At 38.5% G+C, this 12524-nt stretch overlaps 1 protein-coding gene across 1 annotated transcript in view; it reads right to left on the bottom strand.

Moving 5' to 3' along the window:
* The window catches only part of MME (membrane metalloendopeptidase), a 29400-nt gene that overhangs the window by 1980 nt on the left and 14896 nt on the right, over positions 1-12524 (bottom strand). Inside the window, exons 15-21 of the mRNA XM_053460397.1 lie at positions 12161-12264; positions 11141-11199; positions 10342-10461; positions 10027-10160; positions 9533-9598; positions 2900-2995; positions 1697-1773 (exon numbers count right to left, since the gene is read on the bottom strand). Coding sequence (XP_053316372.1) covers positions 1697-1773; positions 2900-2995; positions 9533-9598; positions 10027-10160; positions 10342-10461; positions 11141-11199; positions 12161-12264 — 656 coding nt within the window. The remainder of the gene's footprint in view (positions 1-1696; positions 1774-2899; positions 2996-9532; positions 9599-10026; positions 10161-10341; positions 10462-11140; positions 11200-12160; positions 12265-12524) is intronic.

The raw sequence follows: 12524 nt of genomic DNA on the forward strand, positions 1-12524 counted from the left end.
CAGCCAAGAGCCCCAAAGACTGACTCATAGAATTTGATGAATCTTCCTCTGCTAAGGGGTTAGCCTAGGCTTCAGCTGTAGACATGGAAATTATGAAAGTAATCCATGCAGAAGGTGACCTGTATGTGCTAGGATCCACTCTAAAGTGAAGACAACACTGGTTAAGAAAACCTGCACTATTTAGGATCACCAGTATAAAGGCAGCTTAAAAGCCTGTAGATTTTCACAGGAATGGTTGACAGCAGGTATGACAGACAATGGAGAAACCAGGGCTTAGATGTATGCCATTTTGTGGACCATACTGGTGAAGGCGCCCAATGTGTGTTGGATGGCTTGTAGCTGTGAGTCATGAGATGAGAGGATCTGGTCCTGCCTGGAAAGGACATGATGCTACTCCACGTAATCCATGTTCTGGCCTATGCAAAACTGTTGAGCCATGTATAAGAGTAAGGGTACAGATCTGCAATGTAGAGCTGGTATCACCTGATGGGCAAAACAGGACACAGCAACAGCAGGGACGTAATACAGAAGGGCAAGGCAGAATCTTAGTCAAGGCAGGCCAAGGTTGTGTATACCGGAACAGGACTCCGGTATAGAGATGTCAGTACAAAGGGATAACACAGCAATGCAGAGGTCTGGTATGCAGCCCAGGATACAATGGCCAAAGTACAGCAGGATAAGATAACTCATGGTCATGGCAGAGAAAAGAACTGGAAGACTAAATATAGCTCTTTCATGGACAAGGGCTACAAGGTAAGTGAGGGTATACAGTACATAGGTATAAGGGGAAGGAATTGCACATTCAGCCATTAAAACTGGACACGTATTCCCCTTAATAAACTAATAACTACATTTATTTAAACTACCTATCATTTATGTTTGTGTACCTGTGTCTGTACCCATCATTAAAATGACACTTTTTAACTGTCTTTGACAAAGGCTTTCTCCTGTGTGTCTCTCTCTTTTTCCTCTCTCTCATCCAGCAGTCCCTCTCCTCGTTGCACACAACATGGTCCGGCAGCTCTTCTCCTTTTCCTCAATGCACATAAAATTATCTGTCAGTTCCACCCACCACCTTGTATACAATATGATTCAATAACCCTCTCTCCCCATCCTCCACCTCCACACAACACTATCCAGCAGAGTGGCAAGATCAATCTTCACATTATCCTTGTCCAGTGTTATCCACAATATCCACAATAGCTTTCATATGCATACAGTTTAATGTTTGTTATCGTCTGCAAAAAAGTTTGGACTTGATCTGAGCATTAAAAGATTAGAACCCCGTGCAACTCTTTTCTGCCAGATGTTGTAAAACATACTACTTTCAATTAGCTTCATCAGGTTGAATGAAGATTAGTAATTAAAATGTTCCCGTTGGAGAAAACATTAATTGTACTCTAGTACGTTAAGAAATCAAGAAGTCATTTTATATATTTCTTTTGTCTTAAAATTCATAAAGCAAACATAGAAACTTTAAGTATGCCAATTTCATATTGTAACTCACTGTTCATGGAAAAAATATAAATTGGGTAAAAATTCTTTTTAGTCTTTTAATAACATTTTAATCTCTTGTGCTTTCTTTGCACCTAAATTGGGAAATAGGATGATTGTTATCTGTGCTATAGCGGTGAGAGGATTGTCCTAGCCTCATCTGGTGTAGAGACGCCCTACAAGAAACAGTATATGAACTCACCTGAATTCTCCCGGGCTGTGCTCATCCTCGGTTATGGAAGTGTGGGCATAATGAGATGTATACGCTGAGCACCATATCTAAAACATGGTAAAAAAATATGACTTAATGTCTACGTCTTTTGTTCATAGCATTTAAATGTATAGGGCCAAACAAGAAAATAATAAAATTCATAACAGGTAGAGGAACGCTAAGAAAATGAACCACTGATCTAAACTTAATTGTGTGTTTCAGTAGGCAGGCTTTCAGCCAATATAACAAAATTGTTGTTATTGGCGGATAATAAGCAGCAACCTCTATACAGCAATATTGCTTTGTTTCATTTAATTATCAAAAAAGTGTTACAGCCTTATTATCCTTGTCTGAGCTTAAATAACATTTGTGTCCTTATGTACACATAATCATGTTCATTCTTGATAATACTATATTATATATTTCATATTATATGACTGCTTAGCTTGTTTCAGCCTGGTGTGTTTTTAGGATAATTAGCATTCAGGAGGTTCTTTTCATAAATACAAAATTCTACTGAGACAACAGAGACTGCCCAGAGATCAGATGGCCTTTTCTCCTTTAAAAAATCACTAACTGCGCTAACAGCAAACTATACACATCCTTACTCCAATACTAAACATTGTAACCCCCCTCTCTTCCAGCACACTGGTTTAACCCTCCCAGATGCCGAATTGGTCATGTAACATGTCACACAGAAATGGGTAAAAATGAAAGAATCCATTAGTTTATACTCGCTCTCTAACCCCGACCGATTGGAGGAATGGTGGAGAGGGTGTGTCTGGAGGCTCCACCCTTTTGCCAAAATGCACCAAGAGGCCAGAATAATGAGGACAGTTCACTAAGAAATAGAAACGTTTCTGTACCCCTCTTTCTTCGCCAATTTATTCCTTAAGTGTTTTATTATTATTAATTGTATAGGAGTGCCATCATATTCTGCAGTACTGTACAATGGGCAGACAAAGAATAATAAATAGTCCATCACATAGCAATTTGGACCTACAGAAGCAAAAGGTGAAGGAGGGTCCTGTACAAATGAGCTTACAGTCTAGGATGAGGCCTTTAGAAACCCAGCCACTAAGAGGTCAGTTCCACTGAACCATCCTTATTCATGTGGAATTGGCATGATTACAAGTTAACATGTTCAAATTACATATCATCTTTTGTTGCAATGTCATTAGTATGATATATTACCTGGCTAAATGCAAGGAAGAAAAGCTGCTTACTGGTCAGGTCTAGCCCAGGCAGAATGTGTTCATTCCCACTCTTTGATAAGTACTTCTGGTAGGCCTGTAAAATAAAGATCTATGTACATTTCAAATTAATATATAGTACAGTTTAGTTCTTATGCAACATCACATTTAAGGCAAATGAAGGTGAATCTGGAAAATAATAATAAAGTCCCTTTAAGGCAATGACAACCACCAGCAACTCAAACAGAAAGCTGGATTAAGCAATAAACAAGATTATTATTATTTTTAAGGGTGTGAGAATATTATGTTCTGTATATATATATATATATATATATACCAGACCACTAGACCTCTGAAGGTTTGCTGTGGTATCTGGCACCAAGACATTAGCAGCAGATTCTTTAAATCCTATAAATTGTGAGGTGAGGCCTCCATGGATGCATCCTGGTGCCATGTGTCCTCCAGGTAAGCGATGCACAAGCACCCAGCCATCCATTTGATGTAGGGCTGCAACAACTAATCGATAAAATCGATAATAATCGATAATGAAATTCGTTGGCAATGAATTTCATTATCGATTAGTTGAATCGATTATTATCGATTATAAAATGAGGGTTTTTTTCAGAGCAAACGCTCTGAAAAATCCCCCTCATTATATAATCCGTTTAGTCTGACTCACAGCAGCAGCTCCTACTTACTCCCCCTCCCTGTAATCACTGTGACAACTGGCCCCGCCCCTTCCTTCTCCAGGCCAGAACCACATGGCTGTGACACTCATCTAACTGTAAGTATATGTATATATATGTTACTGTGAAAGACCGAAATTGGTGAATGTCGACTTTCACCGGTGAATGTCAACACATACCAAATACGTTGGTGAAAGATCGAATATTTCATTTCATGATATTATATTCGGACCCTCACCGGTGTATGTCGACAATCACAGATATGCTCTGGTGGAGGTCGAAAAGAGTACATTCGGACCCTCACCGGTGTATGTCGGAGACAAATAGGCGACTGGCTGTCTCCCGCTGCTGTCAGTCCGTATGCCAAATCCTTTGTTCTGCTGTCAGTCCGTATGCAACTCCCGCCAAATCCTTTGCTCTGCTGTCAGTCCGTATGCCAAATCCTTTGTTCTGCTGTCAGTCCGTATGCAACTCCCGCCAAATCCTTTGTTCTGCTGTCAGTCCGTATGCCAAATCCTTTGTTCTGCTGTCAGTCCGTATGCAACGTTTGATGGTGCGAGTAACGTTTTCTACATTTTTTACGACACCCTTATTTATAATCAATGGATACCGCAGTGAATCGTGATCTTTTTATTGAAAAGTTAAATGCATTAATTGCGGAAAAACGAGAAGACAATTGTTTTTATTTTTCTCAAGAAAAGTACTCTAAAATACTTTCTGAAGTGGTTTCTGCTAAAACTAAGTGCAATACACCTTTGGATTACAGACGATTAAAACGTTTTGATGTTTTAAAAATTAATGATGAAGAGAAGTTAATTGTACCATTAAAACAAGGAGACACGAATATCCAGTATTATGTTACCAATGAGGAATTGTTCAGTATACTATATGAAACTCACACCAGAATAGGCCACGGAGGAAGAACACGTATGCTGAAAGAATTGCAAGTTAAATACAAAAATATTACGTATGAAGTTGTCATGTTGTATTTAAATTTATGCAAACAGTGTCAAATGAAACACAGTGCACCTAAGAAAGGTATTGTTGTGAAACCAATGGTCAGTTCTGAGTTAAACTCAAGATGTCAAGTTGATCTGATAGATCTACAGTCAAACAGCGATGGCGAATATAAATTCATAATGGTTTACCAAGATCATTTAACTAAGTTTGTCCAGCTACGACCTTTGAAAACTAAGAGAGCTGAAGAAGTAGCGCATCACGTTCTTTCAATATTTTTAACATTTGGTGCTCCAGCAATATTGCAATCAGATAATGGTAGAGAATTCAGTAATCAAGTCATATCCGAACTATGCGCTATGTGGAAAGATGTTAAGATAGTCCATGGAAAGCCTCGTCACAGTCAAACACAAGGCTCAGTTGAAAGGGCCAATCAAGATATACAGAATATGCTATCCGCATGGATGAACGATAACGATACAAATAAATGGTCAGATGGTTTACCCTTTGTACAATTTGCCAAGAACACTACATACCACGAAGGAATACGCCAAAGTCCTTATGAAGCCATGTTTGGCGTTAAGGCTAAAAGAGGCATAGCATCGTCTTTTTTGCCTAGCGAACTAATCGCAAATATTGAAACCGAAGAACAACTCAAAGAAATTGCCAATACTTGTGAAACCGAAAAACAGCATGAAGAAACTGTTGATACTTCTGAAAAAAATTTGTGCGGTGGTCTTTCGGAAAACCATATTTCAAGGAAAAATATTGAAGAGGACCTGCATTCTACTACGTTTCCACATCAAGCTCTAACTGGAAAACACGAGTTAATTTCAATAAAAAGAGCGGCCGCGAAAGAGAATCTTGTACTGCAAGCAAACAAAATGTTACGCACCTCACAAAAACAATTTCCTCCTGCTCAAATTGGCGATAGTGTACGAATACAAGTGCCTGATGTCGACCGTGGTCGTACAGATAGCCGAAATGTGTTAGCGGTTGTTGTTGGGATAGAAGACTCCGACTTCTATAAACTGGCAAATAAAAATGGTACCCTCAAGCAGCTTTACACACGTAACCAGTTCGTAATTTGTAAAGAAAAGTTACTTTCCATAAATGAGATTTCGGCTCAAGAAATTTCGCTGAGAGAAGCAGCTGCAGCTAATTCGAGAAGCGGCGGGCAAGGCTATACACGCTGTCATTGCAAAAGGAAGTGTTCCACAAATAAATGCAGTTGCAAAAGCAAGGGACTTCTGTGTAATTCAAGATGTCATAATAGTTTCAGTTGTTGCAATAAATAAGTTAATGTAGTTGCAAAAGCAAGGGACTTCTGTGTAATTCAAGATGTCATAATAGTTTCAGTTGTTGCAATAAATAAGTTAATGTAGTTGCAAAAGCAAGGGACTTCTGTGTAATTCAAAATGTCATAATAGTTTCAGTTGTTGCAATAAATAAGTTTCTAATCACATAATTGAATCCTTTTATTATCACCCTTGTGATATTTTATCGCCGCTGAAATACGGAGAAGAAAATAGAAATCTCCGACATTCACCATTAGTACTTGGTGAATGTCGACATTGGCCGGTGTAAGTAAGAAATAAGGGTATTTAGCAATTATTTTGGACATACACCAAGCGACTATGTGAATGTTGTGACTTGATTACTGAATTCTCTACCATTATCTGATTGCAATATTGCTGGAGCACCAAATGTTAAAAATATTGAAAGAACGTGATGTGCTACTTCTTCAGCTCTCTTAGTTTTCAAAGGTCGTAGCTGGACAAACTTAGTTAAATGATCTTGGTAAACCATTATGAATTTATATTCGCCATCGCTGTTTGACTGTAGATCTATCAGATCAACTTGACATCTTGAGTTTAACTCAGAACTGACCATTGGTTTCACAACAATACCTTTCTTAGGTGCACTGTGTTTCATTTGACACTGTTTGCATAAATTTAAATACAACATGACAACTTCATACGTAATATTTTTGTATTTAACTTGCAATTCTTTCAGCATACGTGTTCTTCCTCCGTGGCCTATTCTGGTGTGAGTTTCATATAGTATACTGAACAATTCCTCATTGGTAACATAATACTGGATATTCGTGTCTCCTTGTTTTAATGGTACAATTAACTTCTCTTCATCATTAATTTTTAAAACATCAAAACGTTTTAATCGTCTGTAATCCAAAGGTGTATTGCACTTAGTTTTAGCAGAAACCACTTCAGAAAGTATTTTAGAGTACTTTTCTTGAGAAAAATAAAAACAATTGTCTTCTCGTTTTTCCGCAATTAATGCATTTAACTTTTCAATAAAAAGATCACGATTCACTGCGGTATCCATTGATTATAAATAAGGGTGTCGTAAAAAATGTAGAAAACGTTACTCGCACCATCAAACGTTGCATACGGACTGACAGCAGAACAAAGGATTTGGCATACGGACTGACAGCAGAACAAAGGATTTGGCGGGAGTTGCATACGGACTGACAGCAGAACAAAGGATTTGGCATACGGACTGACAGCAGAGCAAAGGATTTGGCGGGAGTTGCATACGGACTGACAGCAGAACAAAGGATTTGGCATACGGACTGACAGCAGCGGGAGACAGCCAGTCGCCTATTTGTCTCCGACATACACCGGTGAGGGTCCGAATGTACTCTTTTCGACCTCCACCAGAGCATATCTGTGATTGTCGACATACACCGGTGAGGGTCCGAATATAATATCATGAAATGAAATATTCGATCTTTCACCAACGTATTTGGTATGTGTTGACATTCACCGGTGAAAGTCGACATTCACCAATTTCGGTCTTTCACAGTAACATATATATATATATATATATATATATATATATGTATATATATATATATATATATATATATATATATGTGTATGTGTGTGTATATATATATATATATATATATGTGTGTATATATGTATGTAATATATATATATATATATTTGGGCTACTGAAAGTTAGGGGAGGTGGGGGTTAACTTAGGGGCAGTTATGGTTAGCTGGGTGTTTAGGGTTAATTTAGGGGCAGTTATGGTTAATTGGGTGTTTAGGGTTAATTTAGGGGCAGTTATGTTAATAGGGTGTTTAGGGTTAATTTAGGAGCAGCTGTGGTTAATGGGGTGTTTGGGGTTAATTTGAGGCAGTTGTGGTTAATGGTGTGTTTAGGGTTAATTTAGGGGATGCTGTGGTTGATGGGGTCTTTAGGGTTAATTTAGGGGATGCTGTGGTTAAGGGGGTGTTAAGGGTTAATTTAGGGGCAGTTATGGTTAATGGGGAGTTTAGGGTTAATTTAGGGGAATCTAAATCCTGGGGGCAGTGAAGTGACATATCTGGGGGTATAAGGCATATACAGTATATAAGGCAAATGTGGGGAGGGCAGTGTGGCATGTCTGGAGGACGGAGTGGTGTATCAGGGTGTATAAGGCATATCTGGGGGTAGAGTGGCATATCTGGGGGTAGAGAAGTGGCATGTCTGGGAGGCAGGGTGGCATGTCTGGGGAGGATGGAGTGGGGTATCAGGGGATATAAGGCGTATCAGGCACAGTGGCAGATGTGGAGTGGCAGATGTGGGAGGCAGCGTGGCATATGTGGGAGGCATTGTGGAGTGGCAGATGTGGGAGGCAGCATGGCGTGGCATATGTGGGGAGGGCAGTGTGGCATGTCTGTGGAGGACGGAGTGGTGTATCAGGGTGTATAAGGCATATCTGGGGGTAGAGTGGCATATCTGGGGGTAGAGAAGTGGCATGTCTGGGAGGCAGGGTGGCATGTCTGGGGAGGATGGAGTGGGGTATCAGGGGATATAAGGCGTATCAGGCACAGTGGCAGATGTGGGAGGCAGCGTGGAGTGGCAGATGTGGGAGGCAGCGTGGCGTGGCATATGTGGGGAGGGCAGGGTGGCATGTCAGGGGAGGATGGAGTGGTGTTTCAGGGGGTATAAGGCGTATCAGGCACAGTGGCATGTGGGGGGTAGAGTGGAGTGGCAGATGTGGGAGGCAGCGTGGCGTGGCAGATGTGGGAGGCAGCGTGGCGTGGCAGATGTGGGAGGCAGCGTGGAGTGGCATATGTGGGAGGCAGCGTGGAGTGGCAGATGTGGGAGGCAGCGTGGTGTGGTATATGTGGCAGGCAGCGTGGAGTGCTGTGGTAGTCAGCGTGGCATATGTGGGGGGGGCAACATGGCATGTCTGGGAGGCAGCGTGGCAAGCCTGGGCTCAAATGTGCATATATTGGGGGGCTGGTTGGGAAATAAAGACAAGAAATGTATTATCAAAGTTTTTTTATTCTGCTGTTTGTATTTAACATCGTTTGTTTAGTAAATTATTTTAAATAAATGAAAAATTTACATTCATTTTTTTATCCGATTAATCGATTAATCGAAAAAATAATCGGCCAACTAATCGATTATTAAAATAATCGTTAGTTGCAGCCCTAATTTGATGTAAATGAAAATGTGATTCATCAGACTAAGCCACCTTCTTCCATTGTTCCGTGGTCCAGTTCCTTTGCTCATGTGCCCATTGTAAGTGTTTTCAGAAACAGCATCAACTTTTTCAGTAACTTGAACTACAGTAACTCGTCTATTTGATTTGAACACACAGGCCAGCCTTCGCTCCCCAAGTGCATCAATGAGCCTTGGCCGCCCATGATCCTGTCACTGGTTCACCTCTTTTCCTTTGATGGACCACTTTTGATAGGTACTGACCACTGTAGACCAGGAACATCCCACAAGAGCTGCAGTTTTGGAGATGCTCCTTACGCTTGCAAATTTTTCTTGCTTCTAACATCAACTTGACAAAATAGTCACTTGCTGCCTAATATATCCCACCAACTGACAGGTTCCATGATAACAAGATTATCAGCGTTATTCACTCTGCTGCCTTTACTGATTTACTGCAATGCATCATGGGTTGGGAAATTGGAAAAACACGGTATTATTTTATCACACAGATCAATAAAATATTTTTATACCTTGTAAGCTTGTCTAAGTCCACCATTGTCAGCAATATTTTCTGATAACGTACCAGTGCCACTGAGCTGGATAAAAAACAAGCACATTATTTACCTCTTAAATGGATGATAACTTCAATGCCCTCTTATTTTACATTTTATCATAAAAAGTAAATAAACAAACAAGTGTGTTGGTGGTAAAAATATCATTAAAGTTGTTGGGGCAAGATTGAGTTATATGGTGACAAGACAATTAATTTGATCTTTTAATATACCACTGAAAGATCCACCTTGATTGGAGTTGAATGGCATGGTTTCATGGCATATACCTATCCTTACTCTAAAACACGACCAAGGACTGATTTCGAGAAAAATGGATCCTATGGTTCTTATCTGCTATTAAAGTCTATATTTATACATGGAAATTTTAATGGATTTGTGAAAATATCTGTTGTATGAATTGTGAACAATGTTGGGTATTTTTATTTAATTAATTATTTTATTATTCTACTTACATACTTTCCTCCAGCTAAACTCCATGAGAAATTGCCATATTGGTCTACAAAGCAATCTGAGAGTTCATTAAATTTGTTAAGGGATTCCTCAGTCCACCAGTTAATAAGATTTCCATTTTCATCACGGTCTTTCCCTGTAAAATGTGTAAATATTGAATAGGAGAATATTAAAAGAGAAGACAGCAATTCCCATATCTGGGTTTAAATATGTACATAATGCGTTCAACAAATCATTAATCTGGGAAGGCCTAAAACCTCAAGATCTATGTACTGTATAATTTTGGTATAACACCAAATGACAAATTGTATTCATACCAGTGTCATCAAAGCCATGTGTGAATTCATGTCCAATCACAGTCCCAATCCCACCATAGTTCAATGCCTTGGGCTCCATAGCATGAAAAAAAGGAGGCTGCAAAATGGCTGCGGGAAAGACTGTCATAATAATAAAAAAGTTAATGTTAAACACAATAATCCAGAAATGCTTTTCCTACAATAATAGTCTCACATATTGTAAAGTAAGTATTTAATCTATAACTTCACTTAATAATTTATGTGGAGAGAGCAATACAAGTGCTGGCTTGTAATCTTGGTTGAATTTCCCATAAGGCAGATGGCACGTGTGCCTTTGCTGTTAAAACATAGAAACATAGAACTTTACAACAGATAAGTACCATTTGGTCCATCTAGTTTGCTCTGTAAAGTGTAAAGACTCAAACCTTAATCAGTATTTAATCTAATCTAGGATTCAGGAGATGTGTAGCTCCTACAAAGATCATTTGGGACACCTTGGGGTCGAGTCAATGACCAGACTAAACTGTAAATTCCAGCAACAATGGTTGCACAGTAAGCAATTAAATGGGTTGACTAAACTCCAATACGAACCACTGAAAATCCTGCCCTGAAAGCTATTCAATGAAGTACACACTGTACAATGGATACATTTTTTACACAGATTTCAGATCATCTGGCAACGCAATAATTGGCCTCTTAATAAGTATTGAATTGGCTGAGATCCCAGAATAAGTCTTTGATCTCAGCCAACTCACATTGGAAGTACCAGTTTCTTCTGATTAATGTTGATTGCATTTTAGATGCATAAGTAGGGTTTTACCTATTTGATTACTACCCATAGCATATTCTGCATTGATCTCTGCAGCACCATTTGTCCATCTAAGAAGAAAATGAAAAATGATAATATAAGTAACTTAAAACATTCCATGGGTTAAAAAAAAAACAGGTTTATTTATAGTCATAATAATGCTATGGTAATAGTCTAATGTTCATGCATGTAAATGGAGATATTTATGTGATTATGTAATGTATTTTTTATGTGATAATGTAAACCAAATCTTCCTCATTGACTTCACTCTTGGGAAATGTATGCCTCTGATGATAGGTAATCATTTAATATGTTAATCTACACCTTGGCCATTTTGTGTTTATAATAAAAATGTAATAAGTGATATTTTGTTGGTATCATAAGCATATAAATGATGCCCAAGCTACACGTGCAGTATTTAAGAGCCTATACATAATTAATACATTGTACAGAGTAGATATGTTTTCGGTTATTGGTTCATAATATATTTATATGAAAGGCGCTGGTTGTACTAACGGTGTAAAAATGTAGCTGTTTATAAGAATTGTTGCTAGAATAATGCATGTAAATGGTTGAAAAAAAGCAAAAAAGAATTGTGTGTTGATTGACCACTAAAAGTAAAAATATATAAACATATTGATTGCAATGTCGCTAAGGGACCTACTGGAATAATTCATTAGACTGTAATTTAATTTAATTATAAAATATCAATCCTGGATTGATCACATCGATCTTGCATATTTTGAATTTTCTGCCTGAATTGTTGCACCTCAGCACAACTCAGTTTAGTAAATAAACCCAGCTGATCTAATATTGTCCAGGTGAACCCCAGATTTATTTCACTAATTTAACCATAAGGGTAGCCTAATGTAAATTTCAGACATACAAGAATGATTGTGTTAGTTCACTAACCATACCCCAGTAAACTGTAACCATTTATGAATTGACCCCTAACCTAGAGATAGTTAACAACTCACAATAATAATAATAATAATAATAATAATTATATATATATATATATGTTACACTTACTCGTCTGGGTCTGTCGGTTCTCTCAGCATCTTTGACCTTATCATTTGGACATACGCTTTATATTTTAATCTGTTTTCAAAGTATTCTTCTTCTTTAAACTGCAACTATAATAATAACCATGCAAGTAAACATGCCTATAAAGGCTGACATACTAAATGAATGTAAGCATACTTATAAAGAGATGCTGACCGAGTAGCATTTAAACATGTTTTGGAATACTTTTGGTGTGTGCCATGTTAGGTAAATTTGAGTACTACAATCTATAATGATAGTCAGGGCGGTCATCAAAAATCTTGGGGCTTGGTGCAAATTTAAGGACGGGCCCCTCTGCCTGATCCCACCCCCTGTTACTCCCACCACCCAA

The sequence above is a fragment of the Spea bombifrons genome, chromosome 3, assembly GCF_027358695.1.
Source record: "Spea bombifrons isolate aSpeBom1 chromosome 3, aSpeBom1.2.pri, whole genome shotgun sequence".
NCBI lineage: Eukaryota > Metazoa > Chordata > Amphibia > Anura > Pelobatidae > Spea > Spea bombifrons.